General features: G+C 50.2%; 1 protein-coding gene across 1 annotated transcript; it reads right to left on the bottom strand.

Moving 5' to 3' along the window:
• Positions 1-828: 828 nt before the first annotated feature.
• Positions 829-5,522, bottom strand: LOC137853704 (olfactory receptor 51H1-like). Its single transcript, XM_068676417.1, has one exon. It carries the CDS (start codon positions 2,966-2,968, stop codon positions 2,012-2,014), a length of 957 nt encoding a protein of 318 aa, XP_068532518.1. The 5' UTR covers positions 2,969-5,522; the 3' UTR covers positions 829-2,011.
• Positions 5,523-18,753: the final 13,231 nt, after the last annotated feature.

The raw sequence follows: 18,753 nt of genomic DNA on the forward strand, positions 1-18,753 counted from the left end.
AGCTGTTTCTGTAGGAAATTTGCTGACCCAATTAAAATGTGAGACTGGAAAAAACACAGATGTTGACCAGAATAAGAAGCAAGTGAGGCAGCAATTGGACATGATTTATTTTCACATCCCTTTATGGCATTATCAGACCTACTGTACTTACCTGGCATCGGAGGTGCTGGTGTGAAGATGACAGTTTACACCTTCTGCTGGCAGGAGAGAATTTTGTGAATAATATATATTCACAAATGTGTAAGTACAGGGCTGAGCAAATGCAGATAAGGGAAAGGGGATCGACAGGTGGAAAGCACTTGTAGAAAAATTGGAATGTACATTATTACTTTTGGCGCCATTAATGGAAAGTCAAACAGAGAAAAGCAAACAGCGAACGCGGGGCAGACGCGTGGTCCTGTCAATTATTAAATGAAGCCAGCAAAGCGCCGTGACTCACAGCCAGCTGGAGAACAGGCGGGCACAGGGGAGCTGCTTGTTTTGCTAATGCAAGCCTCAGGGTAGCAAGGTACCTGGCCCAGATACTCCGGAAAGTGAGTGAGATGATTTTTGAATAAATACAAACATGGAATAAATACGAACGAATATTACTACAAATCCCAGTACTCAGCACACAGACCTTTCGGAACTGCAGTGCATTAGCTGCACTCTGTTCACGAGTGAAAGGCCATCTCCAGGAGGGCTGGGAAGTCCCATTTAACACAGGACAGACAAATTGCTGTATCACGCCTGTCCTTGGAAGGAGAGGCACACGCTGCTTTGGGCTCAGAGCCCCAGCGTCGGTCAGCACGGCTTGGCTGAAACAAATGAGGTGCTCTTAGTTTAGCCCAGGTGTGGATTTTCCCTGTGCGGTGAAAGGTTCAAAACAGCCGCCAGATTTGTTGACAGCTGACAAGCATCAAATGCATTCACCTCAAAGCAGCCCAGGGAATTATTCTGCACCTACAGGAACTGCTCTGCACCATCCACAAGCTGCTTACAGCAGCGTTTGCTCTTCCCCACAGCATCCCCAGCCCGACTCACTCACTGCAATCAGCAAAACACCCAAACACACGTTAAAGTGCTTGTTCTAGTGGCCACACAACAATTTGCATGGGATGTTTGCACAGTGTAACACTGCTGAGAGTTCATGTCTCTGTGGTTAGGTCCCCAGCTTCCAACCTCTTGCTGGCAGATCAAAGCAGCTTGCTAATTTCAGCAGGAACGTGGGAGCCCTGTCTACAGCTCATAGTTTTGTCTGGGTGACGCCAGTCAGCCCTTTGGGAACACTGATTGTGAAGGCTTGACCTCCTTTTGACACCCGAATCCTGGCCATCAGAGCTGAAGCTAACCAGCCCATTGTGCAGTATCATGGCCCTGCTGCATGCTGTGCTGGAACTGCTGGCTCCAAGAGGAGAGAAGCTGCATGTGAGTAACGGGATGCACCAAAGTGAAAAAAGGAAAGGTGGAACTTGGCTGATGCTCATGGCCACCTTCCCAGAGCTGAAGGCTCTATCTCCTGGTAATTCTCGCACCAGCAGACGTACAAGCAGCAGTTGGAGTTAAAACTTCATTACTGTGAAGAAGTGAATCACGTTATTTGTATAGCAAAAGCTGAGGAGTCTCGTGTGATCACACCACCCTGGGAACTGAGAGTTTAATACAATCGAAGGATGCGGGGATGTTGTAATTAAAAGCACAAGTCTGGTAACACTGTATTTCTTCGGGGACCAAAGGTGCCATTAGCAGCGAGTGCCTTGACCAGAGCCTGCTCTCGGCAGTCCCCTCTCCCCGCCTGCAGAGATGCTGAGAAGTGGAGCCTCCCGAAATGGGAGGTGGAATACAGTGAATTGCCATAATCCATCCCTCCATGGGAAGGAAAAGAGCTGTACTGCAGACGGGGTGACTGGTTTCTCCTGGGGAGTGACACAATGTGAGTGACTTTTCTCCGAGACAGGGAATTGCCTGAGAGCAACCCACCTGGAGAGGAAAGGGAGGGGGAGACTGACCTGGGCACGGTGTCTCTCCAGGGCTAGGCATGCTGCTGGCTCCTTCTCTGACAGAGGAGGATGAGGATCCTCCTGCGGATCTGCTTGGTTTTCCAGCTGTACACGAGGGGGTTCAGGACCGGCGGCACCAGGAGATAGGCATCGGCCATGAGCGCGTGAGTGAGGGGGGGCAGGTGCTTCCCAAACCTGTGCATGACAGACAGGCCAAGGAGTGGGATGTAGAAGATCAGGATGGCGCAGAGGTGGGAGATGCACGTGCTGAAGGCTTTGGCTCGTGCTTCCTGGGAGATGATGCTCAAGATGGCCCTGATGATCATCGTGTAAGACAGGAGGATAGTCAGGGAGTCCAGGCCCTTGGTGAGCATCACCATGGTCAGCCCGTACACGCTGTTGACCCTGACATCCCCACAAACCAGCCTCAGCAGGTCCTGGTGCAGGCAGAAGGAGTGAGACAGGACACGGGACCTGCAAAAAGGCATCTTCTTGATGAGGACAGCGACAGGGAGCACCACACAGATGCCCCGCATGAAGATCGCTGCTCCTGCCTTCATTATCAGGGTGCTGGTCAGGACAGAGGCGTAGCGCAAAGGGTAGCAAATAGCCATGAAACGGTCGAAGGCCATGGCCACCAGGACCCCAGACTCGATTTCGGAGAAGGAGTGGATGAAGTACATCTGGACAATGCACGCCTCAAAGTGGAAGGAGGTGGACTTAAAACAGAAAACAGCCAACATGGTGGGCAGGGTGGTGAGAGATAAGCCCAGGTCTGCCATGGCCAGCATGGAGAGGAAATAGTACATGGGTGTGTGGAGGCTGTGGTCAGTCTTTATCATCCAGAGCAAGGTGCAGTTCCCCAGGAGCATGAGGAGATACAGACAGCAGAGAGGCAGTGCCATCCAGTAGCTGCTCATCGGCAGACCAGGAATCCCAGTGAGGATGAAGGTCAGGGGACTGGGCCCAGTCCTATTGGAAGCCGACATTTCCTGCTCCGAGGGTCCACGGGTCTGAAATAACAGATCATCCTGGAACGACAGCCCTGCTATGGGACAGCCCTCACTCCCCAGCTATAATGGTGCAGTGGGGATGGGCCCCCAAAAGCCAAGAAACATCTGCACAGTTGCCCTTGTGCGTATCCATCACATCAACCAGAGCCACAGTGGGCCAGCCACAGGGCTGGTGTCTGGGCTGCGCACAGCAGCAAGTGAGGAGAGAGCAGCACGGCATTTACTGCGTGTCATACCCCCCACACCACCATCACCCAAGTTGTGGCCCCCACCCTTTAAGTACCTTGGGTTTCGGGAGGTGCTCAGCCCTTTGAGAGGTGCCCAGACGCTGCCCAGCAGCACAGGCAGGGTGAGAGCTGGGTGCTGGGGGCAGCTGGGGCAGGGCTCTGCAGCTGGTCCGAAGGCAGCCAGGCCACCAGAGATAACATCTCACTCAGAGACGAGAAGTAGCCCCATTATAATTGACTCTGTATTGATTTCCTCCCTTTTTAAGCACGGCAAAATGTATGATGTTTTAGGGAGCTTTATCAGCTAAACCCGCAGGTCAATTAACCAAACTAACCCTGACGGAAGGAAAATGAATTTGTGCTTTACAGCTGACAAAAAGGTTAAATGGAAAGGAAGAGATTCGGGGGCTCAGCTTTGACCGAGAACCCGAAGTGGTGTTTCATCTGCCTGAGGCCATTAGAAAACCCAACGGCAAACAGTGCAAAACCAGAGAGCAAACACCGTGTTCCCATTTAGCACTCCAGGCAGCCTGCCTTCTGGGGCAGCGTCACGGCCCGGGGGCATGGGTGATGCTCAGCAGCACGAAGCAAGGCCAGGTGGGGGAAATTTCCAGAGAAAAATTCCAAGCAGGCTTCTCAGCAAATGCAGTTAAATTTAGTGCATCTTAAAAGCACCAGCTGAGCAGCCAGCGGTCGTAGCAGCACAGCCTCACCCATGCACCTCTATTCAGCTGGAAATAAATACATTTTGTGTAACCGAGGAGCTGATGATTAATACTTATTCCAGAATTTGTCTGCACACACACCAGCACACTCTGAGACTTCATCTGCTATTAGAAAAAAAAAAAAAAAAATCAAGGTTTCACATGGACAAAGGGTCAGGCCTGAAGGACAGCAGCTGTGCCTGCAAATGGCTCTGCACACCGCAGTGCTGGTGGCGTCCAGCAGCACAAGGGCAGCCCCAGAGGAGCTGTTCAACCACCCACTTCCCTGGCTAAGGGGGAGACATGGGGACAGATGTCAGTGCTGGCTGCCCACAGAAGGAAGGAAAAAAGCTGACAGAAACCGAACGGAGCAGTGCGGGAGAGGGAGAACTGTGGGGGTGAGGGCAGCTGAGGGCATAAAGGGCCTAAAGCCATGGAGCTGAAGCCCCTTCTTGGCCCCTGGTGGGAGCAAAGTCATTGTGGAAATAAACTTACCTGTCCTAGTCACATAACACCTGAGAAAATTAGGGAAATCTATAGCTATTCACCAAAGCCAATTTTTACAGCTGGTTTTCAGACCAAGCCCATCTGAATACATGGTGAAAAAAAAATAAAAGAAAAAACAAACAAAAAAACCCTAATGCTTAGTAAAACAATTGCTTAGCAAGTAAAGCAAAGCCTTTGCACTTCTCTAATATGCTGGCTTGTTGCTTCCAGCACAGACTTGTGTAACTTCTTGCTTCGGCTCGAGCCCTCAAACCCCCTGCCCTGCATGGGAGGAATGCCTCTGTCCCACTTCCCTGCAGGCTGCCCACCCGCACTCACCCCAGGCACGGCAGAGGACGTGGGGTGGGCACCAGGAGCAGACGCAGCAGCTGCAGGCAGGCACTTGGGCAGGTGAGGAGTACTTAGCCCAGCTGGAGCAAACCCCATGGGTCCCACCACGCACTCCCAGCTGGTTTCCTTGCCTTCAGGGGCTGTCAGCACCACTATCGAGGCAAAACAATGGACAAATCTCCCTGTGAAGGGGAGGGAAGGGCAGCGGGTCCAGAGGGTGACACTTGGAGTGGATCAGAGCTGGGGTTCTGAACTGGGAAAAGTATCACACTTCATATAAGAAAAGGAAGTGTAAAAAAGGCATGTTGAAGGCAAAATTGTCTTCAGGTGTGTGCATGCATGAGCAGTTTTCCAGGGGGTATTTGTCCACTGAAAACTTTCTGAAATATTCCTCCCTATAGAACAGCTTCAGTCCCTCTTCTGTGAGCAGAAATTGCACCAGCTGGGTTGCCTTGAGAAAATCTGCGTCTTCAGGCACAGGGAGGGGTAGCAAAAAGCAGAGCTTTCTGAGGCTCATCTTCTGGCTGTGATACAGGATGGAAGCTAGGGATGTTAGAAAAAGGAGGCAGCGATGTCCCAGTGTCCCAGCAGGAGCAGGAGCTCAGCTCGTGATGGAGAGCAGGGCACAGCTGTGTCCGTGGGACCCTCGGGGACATTGCCTGGTGGAAGCCCCCGGTGGCCCATGCACATCCATAAGCGTATCAGTCCTCAGCAGTCCCATGCATCGTTCCCCCACGACAGCCCCCTGCACCACACCAGGTGAAACCTGCACGTGAGAAGATAAAGGCACATTTAATTCTGGCTGGGGCTGACCCCTCCAGCTGCTGCCAGCAGCCTGGGGTTGATCAGCAAATGGCCCAGGGATGTCACCCCCTGCCATGTGCCTTGTCAGAGCAGCCCCTCTGCCCTCCGATTGACCACGGTTTGTTAGCTGTTCCCTCCGTTAAGGAAACCAAACAGGAGGCCTGATTTCCCCTGGCTGCTGACTCTCGTGAAGCCTTTAGAAATGCAGTGGCTCAGCCCCCTCTCCTCCAGCCTGGTCTGGACAGATCTGGCCGATGGTTCAAAAGTTAAGGGAAGGGAGGAGGGCTGGGCAGGCACATGCATAATCACACAAGTGCAGCCACTTAAAGAAAGTCCTCATCACTCACGCTGACACAGCCAGCGTGAAAAGCAGTCATTTGTACCAGTCATTTACAACACTCCCACCTGAATATTTGGGGCTTGAGCATCAGTTTTGTTCCACACTGGTAAATGATGGAGCTGTTCAATGGTCCAGCAGCACACACGTTCCCTCCGGCCAGATCATGATTTTGGCAATTAGCTGCCGAAACTGATGGTTCCCTTCAATCCCTTTCTGCCTCAGTGTTGACAATTAAACAAATCCTTTTATTTGTCTTCATTGTAGAGAGACTCAAATATCAGGATCCTGAAATACCCAGAACAGAGAAAGCACATGAAAAGTATTGCAAAGCACGAAGTTTTTCCTAACCTATTCCCATTTCTAGGGGATTTTTTTTATTTTTTTATTTTTTTGCATGATTTTAAATATTTGGTTCACAATTGTTTTCTCTGGAGACAGGTGTACCCGCACACCCTGACGCTTTGCTGAGGAAGGTCAGCCTGCTACTGCTGGCAGAGGAGTGACAAGCAAAACCAAGCACCAGCTTCAGGTCTTAAGCGACACCCCAGCACGAACATCTCCTTGATGAAGCCTGCCCTTAACAGCCCTGCTGCTCCGTGTCAGCGGGGTGTGCAGTGTTTCATCCCTTCCTGGCCAGCAGCATTGCCATGCGCTGGGTGAACAGTTGCAGGACTGCGCTTTTGGGAGGATTATTCCCAGCCTCAGAGAACACAATCCTCTAAAAAGACGGAGAGATCAGATAATCCTCATATGTAGGGCATTATTTGTGGCTGCCAATTTTACAGTAGCCTATCCAAGATGTCGGTGAGGGCAGAGATGTGTTTCATAGCAATAAAATATTTTTACATCTTCTTTATCCTGATCTAATGGCTGGTTTCTAGCAGATGGAGCCAGACTGGAGCTAACCCTGGGCAACCCTCCAAGGCAGAGAACATCAGGCTTACACCTCACGCTGTTCTGCAGCGCTCAGAGCTGAGCTTCACCGATGTGCACGGAGCTGCCACAAATTGGAGGTGTCTGACCCGCTATGCAGAGCCCGGATTTCCAAATTGAACAAGCCTGTTGGCTCCTTGCCTGCTGGGCCCAAACCCAAAAGTGCCGGTATGCAGCCAAGTTTCTGTAACAGGCACGTGGTGTGGCAGGAGGAGAGCCCGGGTGGGAGGAAGCACGATCGTTCTCTTAGGAACATCTTCGTGCAGAACTACGTGCTGAAGTGCCAGCCAGTATTTTGCCCTGGATGAAGCACCCAGGCAAGGACAGCACCCACAGAGAGGGGCCAGCACCTCTCAGGGAGACCGCAGCCTGTCCAAAAACATGCCAACCGTCCTGAATCTCCTGATGGCTTTAGCACGGAGCTCATTATTTCACACATTGGCACATGAAGAACAGCGTCGGTGTGATTCAGCTCCACCACAAAGCTCCTCACCCAACCCCGAGCTTCCACCTACCTACCCCATGCTGCAGCAGAGCCCAGAAGCCCCCGAGGCTCTTTCCCCACTCCGATACCTGCACGTTTCTGTGCCCCAAGAACAGCAAAGCAGCACCAGCTCAAGGGTGGCAGACCACAGCCTGAGGCACGAACTCATGCTTCCAAAAATAAAATGTTCCCAGCCCTTCCCCAATTGCACAGAGCACACCTCAGAACTTCTCTGTGCGATGCAGTCTTCACAGAAAGAAGTTAAAGGGGAATGAATGTGACCACAGGGAGAGAAATCCTGCCTTCAAAGCCCTGAAGTTCTTGCTTGTGTTTCAGGAGGTAGCATTGCCCCTCAGAAGCCCCGCTCTGGGGTGTACACACGTGGGAAAGCCCGGGGTGTTTGCAGTGGGTTTGCTGGGTGGGTGCCATCCCGTGGGGGGTGAGCAGCCTGGAGTCAGGGCTGCTGCTTTTGATCCAGCAGGAGTTTATAAAAGCTACAGATCTTATAAAAGCTACAGATCTTTACATAGCTTTCTCCTGTGATGCCAGCAAGAAATCCTGCTGCCAACGGGGAAATCAACAGCTGGGGCAATGTAAAGGAGGTGGCTTCTCTGCTGGCCGTGCAGCTGGCCCTGGGGGAGCCCTGCAGTGCTCAGCCCCGGGCTCCATGCAGCTCACTCATTTGTGCAAAGACACACATTATGCATGTATTTTTATAGGTTATAGCACATTTAGATGGATACAGTAAGAAAATAAAGCCAATAAGCAAAATCCCCAAAAGATCCCCAGGAAAGACAGCACTAGCCCAAAGAGCCAGCGAATGCATGCATAATCAGAAGCTTGAAGAAACTTTTTTATTTTTTGGCTTCTCTGATGGGTTTCACACAGAGGTGGTGGGTGGCACGGAGCTCCCTTTGTCCGTGGCTGTGTGGATCCTGCAGAAGCACGGTGCGGTGCAGACGGGGGCTGTGCACTCAGGCTTCCTCCTGAGGCCAGCCGCACAAATTCCTGCTGACTGGCAGGGCTGTGGTGTGGTTGTGCCTGCCAAGCACAGGGAGAATTGACCACTGAAGCAGCCTCATGCCAAGGCTGTCCACCCAGGGCTCCCCCATGGTCCAACATCACCGTTTTTATAACCGCCCCAGGCTGCGTGTCACCAGTCCTGCCCACAGTGACACGGCTGTGACAGGAGCTGGTGGCCGCCTGCTGAGACGTGGCCACCACAAACCGGGGCTGGTGCCTCACTGCGACATGGCTGCTGCCTTCCACCTTCCTCCGTGAGAGCAACTGAAGGATAAATAGACAAACCCCTGCATCCATGAGTGCCTGGTGGTGCTGAGCACATCTCAGCGTGAACATCAGGACCCGGCCACCTTCTCACGTCTCAACCTCAACCCCGGATAGATGGGGACAAGAGGGAATAGCGCAGCAGTGGGAGGGATCCGTGCTCCCAGGCTCTGTACACATCTTTATGAGTGCTTGTTTAACGAGGTGGCTCAGAAGAGAGGAATTATGTCCTCCTCCTGCCCAGGAGGGCGTGGAAACCATCCTCCCATCACCAGGAACTCCTCTTACTGCTTTCCATGGTTTCCCATGTTTAACATACTGGCATGATGGTGACAGTACCACACACCATGATATCTCGCTGGGCCAAGACCCAGCTGCCAAGGCCCTGCTTATCATCTAATTTACCATCTCCTTCCCATCCTACCCTGGGCTATTGCACATCGAACCCTAACTATGCCACTAACTACCACAGAATTTCTTGTCCTACAGCTGTACAGTCTCTATTCCTTTTTAGAAGCACAAAGAATAATTATTGCTCATATTTCCAGCCCTTTCTATCTGCTGTTTCATTCCTTCCAGTCCTCCTACCCACTGCTGCTACTGTGACCCCTTAGGGTCTGAGATGGTGACAGGGAGGCTCACACCAAACAAGGCCTTTGCACAGTGTCTGGTAAATCAGAGGAACTCCTTCCTGAAGGTTTCTGTAGATCCAAATTACTTAAATGAGTTCAAGCTGGACTTTGTGCCACTGATCCTGGCCATTTGAGCTGGGCAGCTCAGCCACTTCTCGCTCCCGGGACTAGAGGATCCTGTGCAGGAGGTGAATATTTTGGTGGGGTGAGCACAGCAAGTTGTGTCACACTGCGGAGCTGTGCGCATGAATAAAATCACCTGCAGCAGCAGAGTTATTCCAGCTTGGTGCGGTGCCCTGGGGGACAGGTAGGGGTGTCCTATAAAAGAGGCCAGCCTGAGGCATGTCCCATGTCTGCAGCACTGAGACTACCCAGGTGTAGGGGTTTTACTCACCACAGCTACTATCTCACTTCCCCTCCTCAAATCAAAAAAGGGAGAAAATACGATGGAAAGGGCTCAAGGGTTGAGATAAGAACAGGGAGATCACTCACCGGTTATCATCATGTGTAAATGACAACAGACTCAGCCCCCCCACTACCAAAACCTTGCCTTGTAAACCAAATACCCCAAGACACCATCCTGTGGCCAGAGCTGACCCTGGGCAGTGCCTTGAGAAGCTGTTGGGTTTTGGTGCCCAGGATTTCCTCCAGCACCAGCACATGACCTCTGTCTGCTCCTGAAATCTGTTTTTATCTGTGACTCCCTCGGCTGCCTGCAGCACTTTACTCGTCATTGTCAGGTTTTGTCCCAGACTTGCCCTGAAGTGTCTCTGAGCAGCAGGAGCCTGAGCTCAGGCATTGAGCTGCTGCAGCTTAACAAGCCGGAGATGTCAGACGGGCACGGCCGTGCCTCAGGGGTTGTGTCACCTTACAGACATGATGTAGCTCAGCTCACAGCAAGCAAAGCTGAAGCTGAGCACGAGTTCCTGGTGTTTTCTGGGGGTTAGAGCAGGCTCTCCAACATTTTCTGCAGCTCAGATGATGCATAATGGTATGAGAAGGGCTCTGACCACTTTGCTCACGAGGAAGGGCTTTCAGCAGGGAGGAAAGAAGCTGTTCCCAGACAGCATTTTGTGAATATACTTTCTGTTTAAGATTTTCTTGTTGGTGGCATAACACACTTGTACTGAAGCTGTAGAGCATGGGGGTGGAGATGTCCAAATGCAGAAGCTATACTACGAACAGAAAAATTGCAAAATTTAGACTAATCGGGAACATGCTCACTTTGGACTTGGCACAGCAATTTTTTATCCTTACCTACATAGCCCCATGGAACTTAAATTTATGGTCCTTATCCTTTCCTGAGACTTCTGGTCTGTGTAAGATAACTTTTGCTTGCAGTGGGACAAAGTTATTTATTGCCACTTCCTTCCTCCACAAACACCATCTGTTTGTGTCTGTGATAGACCATATCAGGAGCCCTTCAGGAGCGCAGATGTGTTCAGCAGTGGAAGCTGTTCACTGCCCAGCACAGTGGAGTATGAGTCTGTGAATAGTATTGCAAGTGGTAACAGCCTCAGTTTCTCAAGGGTTGCATTGGGATTTTGAAATACAGAGGTCGTTTTTCTTTCTTGCAAAAGTCAGTGCAAATATTTCCACTTTATTCAGTGAGGTAGGGCCGCATCTGAGACAAGCAGGGTCTGAACACAGGAATTCAGAGCAGGATTGTGATGCTTCTCTGTGCTTCACCGGAGCCCAGAAATTCTTGTTGCCAGTTGCAATAGCATATTTGATAAATATCTTTCTTTGCTTCAAGGCTTAGGAGCTCAAACCAATCTGCATGGAGCTCATGTCAATGTTCAGGAACATCAGCTTTGGGGTTGCATTTTCCCCCCTGACAGGTTTCCCAGAGTTGGTACTTCTCACCTCTGCTCCATCTGTTTCACTGTGACTCTTGGCAACACCTCCTCATCCTTTATGCAACCTGACAGGACTGAAGCCCAGTGTTATTTCCTGGCCATTTGTCCATGACTCTGACTCTGTGCTGGGCATATTCTGGTTTAAATACAGGGAAATCAGTTGCAGTTCTTGTTTCCCTCATACCTTCCTCATCCGCTCACCATTTCTCATGGAGATGCCTCCGCTCTTGCTGATGGATGTAGGTGGCTTTGTGGCAAAACAGAGCCTCCTGCAGTACAAATCAGTTTTAACTGCTTGAGGGGTGACAGTGGCAGGACTGGTGTTTCTGTCCTTGTTGTCTCAGAAGGGAAAGTTGCCTGTAAGTCCTGGATACTTAAGCATCCTGGGCTGGATATTTAAAACACTGCAAAGAGGCAAAGCAGCAAAAACTGGGAAGTAGCTTTATTTATTTATTTATTGATTGATTGATTTACTCTACATTAGCTTCAGCCCCTTACTGTATTCCCACTGTGATGTGCACTGGTGATGACAGAGCACTTCCCTGGGGGCTTGTCCTTACCCTGCGCCACAGACCCAGGCTGGGACACCAGGGGGAGGTGAATGTGCAGGATGCTCTGCAGGGGGGGCAGGGAGCGATGGCAGCCAAGTCAGAGGTGCAGGGGAGTGGGGGGTGGCTAGAGGGGGATCCTCACTGGCAAGAGAAGCTGGGAGCTGGTGCATCATTAAGGTTGGACCTTAAAGATCATCTGGTCCAACCACTCCCCTCCCACCAATGTCACCCACCAAACCATGTCCCTAAGCACCACGTCCAACCTTGAACACCTCCAGAGAGGGATGATGGAGCTGTAACCTCTTCAGGGCTTCAGAGCACAGCCTGCATTGTGTGATCTGCATACAAAATGTGTGCATTAGAGCAGGTTTGTGATGTTTGGCCTTTGGTCAAAAGCAGGATTATTGCAGGAAGTCTGGATGAACTACCCCCTCGTTGCAGGGTAATGATGCAAAGGACTGTAACTGGTCCCGCCGCCATCCTGCTGGTCATGGGGTGGACACCCTCCTCATCTGCCTTTCCTAACTCCTGATCCTTGAGTCTGTCTTGTGGTTGTCATCATGGAAGGAGAGGCTCAAGGCGTCCAGCACCTACGTTACCCATATCTGCGTGGTCCTGGCCTTTTGTGTGCTACTGATTGGGCTGTCTGTGGTGCACAAGCCTGGGGAGGACCTGGTTCCACTGGCCTCTGTCCCCATGTACATCCTGGTGCCCCATCATCTGTTGACCAAACAGATAAAGAGGAGATTCCTAATTTTAATGAATATTTCCAGTGACAGAACTGCCCATTGAACTTCACCCAGCTGTTGATCTTCCTTGATTTAAGTTGGTAGCCTTGGGGATGAGGAATGTGCTTCTCTTTTTTCCTAAGCAGCATGCTGCCTTAGCCCTTGGCTGGCTCTCAGTCGCTATCATAACACAGATAATAATTTATGGTTGGAAATTGTAGAGCAAATATACTTTGTGCAATAAGTGCTAGTACTGTAGTAAAAGGCTATGCAGACCATCAGGTGGATGGCTTTATGGCTATAGCCAGAGTCCTTCAGGAGGTAACATTTAGCTGGAACTTGTTCCCTTCCTTGCAGTACATCCCAGTGCATCTTAGAACAGCACCAGAACAGACAGATGTTACAAAACACTTTTGCCTAATACTGTTTTTTCATCATGTCTTCTTTTTTTACCCACACGGCACAAACAATATTTGTAAATATCAGCTCAAGATAACTACAGGGAGGTGTACTGGGTATAGGTGGTAAAGTTTTGGTAGAGGGGAGGTGGAAGGGGCTGCAGGCACGGCCCCTGTGAGGGGAATGTCAGGGACTTCCCTGTGCTGGACACAAGTGGGTCCAGCAAGACACTAACAGCCCCATCCTGCACCAAAGCTGAGCCCATTGGAGGAGTTTGTCACACCTCTGTGAAAACGTACTTAAGAAAGGGCAGAAAATGTCAAAGACAGGTAGGTGAGAACAGAAAGGGTGAGGAACAGCAAGGAGGACACCCAGGTGAGAGAAACAGGAGATGCTCCATGGTAATAGAACAGGCTGTGGCCTGTGGAGGAGCCACAGCAGAGCAAGTGTGCCCTGAGGGGACTGCAAACTGTGAGTAAAACCATGTCAGAGCAGGTGCTTCCCCGAGGAACCACGGGCTGCAGGGAAGCCCATGGTGAAGCAGGTATTCCCCCAGAGGGACTGCAGCCTGCGGGTAAGCCCATGTTGGAGCAGGTACACTGCAGAAAGGATCAGCCCCCTCTGGAGCAGAGGAAAAGAGTGAGAAAGAAGGAATAGCAGGGAGAAACCACCTCGTACTGACCCTGACCTGCACCACTCGTTGCCTTGCTGAGGAGATTGAGTGCAAGCTGTGGTGATAACAAGGAGAGGAGAGAAGTCTGACAAGGAGTGGGTGCCACCCTGATGTTTTCAAGGACTCACCAGGTATAACTCTGGGATGTCTATTTTTGAGGGGGAATGGACAGCTCATAGTATGACATTGTGTATGTCAAATTAGGGCTGTGTTTTGCCAAAAGGCCTCTGTTTTAATGAATCTATACTGAATTTTACTGTCCAGTTATCACTTTGTCACTCAATGTTGCAAAGTTCTCCGATAACCCCTCGCCACTGTTATTCTGCATTTAGTGGTATCATAAAAAAAAGCTCTGTAACATCTCCATTCACATCCTTTCCTGAATCTCTGATCAGTATGTCCAACAGCACAAACCCCTGCTCGACTAAATTGACAGCTTCCCACTAGCATGAAAGATTGCTGTTCATTCCTTCTTCTTGTCTGTGGCACCTGGGCTGGAGGGAGAGCTCCTGAGCAGAGCCTGGGGGAAGCAGGGACTCCTTGCTACCCTCACGGCAGCGGGAGATGAGCCACCACGTACAACATGACCCTGCTGGGTGTGGGGATTTCTTACCTCTTCGGCTGTGACTGCAAATGGATTCAGGGATGCAACAGTTATAGGTGTACTAGTAAAACAGGACAGGCTTTGTTCTCGTGCCACATAAAGTCATTTGACACTGTGAACAGGGATCTCCTATTTTAATAGCCCAGATTTATAGGTATGCCAGCTATGCAACAAAACACATTTCTTGTTCTAAGACTTGGGGAAAATAAAGGAAGTAGATACACTAATTCAATAGAAATATGAGGTGGGGGGAGTGTTTGTGCTGTATTTGCAGCTCTGACCTATGAATCAGATCTATGGCAGCCTAGCACATCAATAAATAACTCAGGCAACAGAAATCATCTGTAGGTCGTTTGAGGAGAATCACAAGGAAAAAATACAGCTTAAAAAACAGATGATATGCAGCTGAGCGTATTAACAAAAATCCATGTGGTCCAAAACCTCAGACCACAACCCATCCCATGCTTAAACAGAGGTAGTTAAGAGGAACCAAAGAGCTAAAAGTCTGCTGCAGCAAAGAGCTGGCACACGAGCATGGTTCCCTTGAGTAGGGACAAAGCCTCCTCAGAAAACACAGAGGGCCCAAAGGACCATCACGGTCTTCCCATCAGAGCAGGGGAATAAGAGGAAATGTGTAGGTCTTTTCACATGAGCTTGCTGCACAGAACATACTCTGAAGCATGGGGAGTATTGGTAAGGCCTTGAGTAAAGAGGCTGGGAGCAGGCACGGGGCTCCCATCTGGTCCACACTGTGTCGAGGAATCACCCACTGCCCACCCCTTGTGAGAAACTAAGTTGTGTTTTTGCAGTAGAGAATTACTTTTCTGTATCTCAAGGTAGTTGTGTAATCATAATAAGGAGAAATGCTAAGTAGATAAGTGGACAGTAGAAGGCCTCATTGTTCCAAAATAAGGTAGAAGCTTGAGAAAAACTGGATGAGCAGTGTGAAAACAGTAAAACAAAGATCACGTGTTCTCAAAACATGAGAAAGGAGAAATTAAAGGGTTGAAAAAAGAAGAATTGTACATGTATGGTATAGAGGAGCATCGAGAACCTGTAGTACTCAGCCAATGAGGAAACAAGGGAGGTGATCAGGCATCGGGTAATAGGGAATAAAAGGTTATGATTTGTTTACTAAAATGCGTTCCTAATTGGCAGGACGCCTGACACTGCAATCGTGAATAAAATAGCTTCACAAAAGATCCTGCCTGAAGAAAATTGAGATTTTTCGCACACTCTCTCCCAGCAGCAAGTGCCAGCACCTCAAACCTCGCTCCCCTCCCAGCTGCCTGGCAACACAAGCCGTTTCAGCCCCCTTTCCCCCCTTCTTTAGTTAAATCGTCCAGCAGCATCAATAGCTCTTTGGATAGGACCTGCAGGCCATCAGCTCATTTCCTTAGCACACAAAAAGAGAAGAAGAGCAGCCAATGGAGCTCAAACAAAAATGCTATTTACATCCAGTTTGCTATCAGCACCATGACGTCAAAGCTGAATGCTTTGAAAAATTTCCAGCTCTGCATAGGCTGACCTCTGGATTTAGCACTCTGCTCAGTTTGCCAAGTAGGCTTCACTGCTTGCTGTAGACAGCTATCAGCTGAATTGCTGCTGCTTTCAGGACATATGTACGAGCATCTCGCTCTTCTCAGGTTGTGAACTTGGAAACATTCAGAAGAGACAGGAGCCCTTTGAAGTGTGTCATATACTTGCTGTACAGTTAATTCCTGTGACCCATCAGGGACTTCAGTTTTCATGTACAGTTGCATGGAAATCTATACAAGTTTCTGTGAATAGGTTGTACATGGTCCACAATGGTGTTTCCTGAGCTGTGTGGTTGCTGAAAGGACAGTTTTCACTAACCTTTTCTTACAACACAATGCTGTCTGTCTTTTACCTCTCCGCTTTGGGATCCAAAGCCTGAGCCTTGACAGTGTTATCCATGATGAAATGGTTGAGGCAGACCCAAGTCCAGCTTGTGCAGATCAGCACAGTGCAGATGAGTCACCTGGGCCCCATGCTGCATCATCCAAGGATGTGTCAGCGTTCACACTCTGCTGAAACCAGAGTGAAGCAAGTAACAGTGGATACCTTAAGAACCTTATCCATGCCTCAGGAGGCTGTGTGTGTCCATATGTCGTGGTTTTACCCTGCTGGGCAGCTGAACTCCACCACAGCTGCTCTCTCACTCCCCCTTCTCAAATCAAAAAAGGGAGAAAATACAATGGAAAGAGCTAAAGGGTTGAGATAAGAACAGTGAGATCACTCAACAGTTATCGTCAGAGGAAAAACAGACTCAGCGTCGGAAGATTAATATTAGCTATTACTAACAAGCTAGAGCAGTGAGAAACTAAAAGCAAACCAAGCACACCTTCCCCCATCCACCTCTTCCTCCTCCTCCCCCCGAGCAGTGCAGGGGAACGGGCAATGGGGGCTGCGGTCAGTCCCTGACGCTTCATCCCCGCCGCCCCTCACGGTCCCTCTGTGCCCCTGCTCCCTTTGGGGTCCCTCCCATGGATGCCGTCCTTCCCCAACTGATCCTTCAGGGGCTTCAAGAACTGCTCCCACACGACTCCGTCCCACGGGGTCCATCCCCCAGTCCCAAACTGCTCCAGCACGGGGCCCCCACGGGTGCTGGCAGCTCCCCCCAGACCCCATCCACCTGCTCCACCGGGGGCTCCTCCACCCATGGGGGGGGGCTGCAGCGTGGAGATCTGCTCCATGTGGGACCCATGGAGCAGGGGGACAGCCTGCTCCACCAGGGGCCTCTCCCTGCACAGGCCGCAGGGGAACTTGTGCTCTGGTTCATGGAGCACCTCCTGCCTCCTGCTGCACTCCCCTTGGGGGCTGCAGGGTTGCTTCTCTCTCATTTCTCACTCCTCTTTCCCAGTTGCTGTAGCACAGCAGGGTTGTGTTTTTTTGTTGTTGTTTGTTTTTGTTTGTTTTCTGATTTTTGTTTTGTTTTATTTTTCCTCCTTTCTTCAATCTGCTCTCTCAGAGGCCCAGCCTATGTTGCGCATAGCTTGGCTCTGGCCAGCAGTGGGTCCCTTTGGAGCCAGATGGAGCTGTCTCTGATCTGACATGGGGCAGTTTCTGGGCTCTTCTCACAGAGGCCACCCCTGCAGCCCCCCTGCTACCAACCCCTTGTCATGTAAACCCAATACACTACAGCACTGGGAGGGATACTGGAGCCTGTTCAGGAAAGAAGTATCTGGAGGAACTTTTTGAGAGCCCTAAATCATTCTGGGGTTCTGACCAGTATGAAGCCCTGGCTGAATTTGGACTGACACCACATGACACCTGAAATTTAAAATTTCTTCTGAAAAAAAAAAAATGCAGTGAGCACCCAGTCACAGATCTGTTTTGTTTAGACATCATACACAATAGGGCTGGTCATCAGGATGTGCATATCAGGGACAACATGACAACCAAACCTGTGTATTACCCACAAGAAAGTAATGGGTTTGTATAAGACCAGGATGGCGTTGATGTGGGAGATGCAGGTCCCAAATGCCTGGCTAGAGCCAGCAGTCTGATAAGGCAGATACTGAGGGTGATGTCCTTGGGGTTGAACCAGAAGAAGCTCTGCATTTTGAGCACAGTGGTCAGGAACAACACTAAGTTAATGAAGGCTAACATGGAGAGGAAATAAAACATGGGCAATACAGCTCCATCTTTATCAAAGAGGGATATGGTGAACACTTTGCTGATTGGGATGGAAATTCAAGGGTACATACCTTCCAGCCCAGGGATGCCAGTCAAGGAAAATATGGACGGAGTAGTGCTGTTGAAAGTGGGGAGGTTGATATCAAGAAGTATCATTTGAAAACTATATCTAACCGTCTTTCTTTTCAAAAAATAATAGAAAGCTTAATTAGACATTGCAAAACATACACAGATTGTGCCACTTTCACTGCAACTCCCCTCTAATGTGTAAAGTTGACTTATTACTCTGCTTGCTAGTACATCACGGCAAGTCAGTCTGTGTAGCTTATCAAAAAGAGAGTGAAGGGATACCAAGTAAAAAAGATGATGACCAGTGTTCAGCACCACAAGGCTGGTGCAGTTCAGGTAAGCTCATCCTGTGGCGTTCCTGATTCTCCAGGGTTGCTCTGGGGGTCTCTGCAAGGTGTGCAAGAGGCACAGTCACAGCTGGAGAATGGATTCCAGACAAGGAGGACTTGCAGCCAGAAAGCCAACCGTATCCTGGGCTGCATCAAAAGAAGTTGAAGGAGGTGATTCTTCTTCTCTACAGTCATGAGACTCCACCTGCAGTACTGTGTTCACCTCTGGGGCCCAGCACTAGAAGGACATGGAAGAACAAGTCCAGAGAAGGCCACGAGGATGCATAGAGGGCCAGAGCACCTCTCCTGTGAGGACAGGCTGAGGGAGTTGGGGTTGTTCTTTCCAGAGAGAAGGCTCTGAAGAGACCTTACAGTGGCCTTGCAGTACCTAAGGGGTACTGCAAGGTACCCAGCCAAGCTGCTGAGGGACTCTTTGTCAGGGAGTGTAGAGATAGGACAAGGGGGAATGACTTTAAGCTAAAAGAGGGTAGATTTATATTAGAAATTAGGGATAAGTTCCCTCTGAGGGTGGTGAGGCCCTGGCCCAGGCTGTCCCCAGAAGCTGGGGATGCCCCAGCCCTGGCAGTGCCCAAGGCCAGGGGGAGGCTGGGTGGCCTTGTAAGGTCCAACCCAACCCAAAC

This window comes from Anas acuta, chromosome 1, assembly GCF_963932015.1.
Source record: "Anas acuta chromosome 1, bAnaAcu1.1, whole genome shotgun sequence".
Classification (NCBI taxonomy): domain Eukaryota; kingdom Metazoa; phylum Chordata; class Aves; order Anseriformes; family Anatidae; genus Anas; species Anas acuta.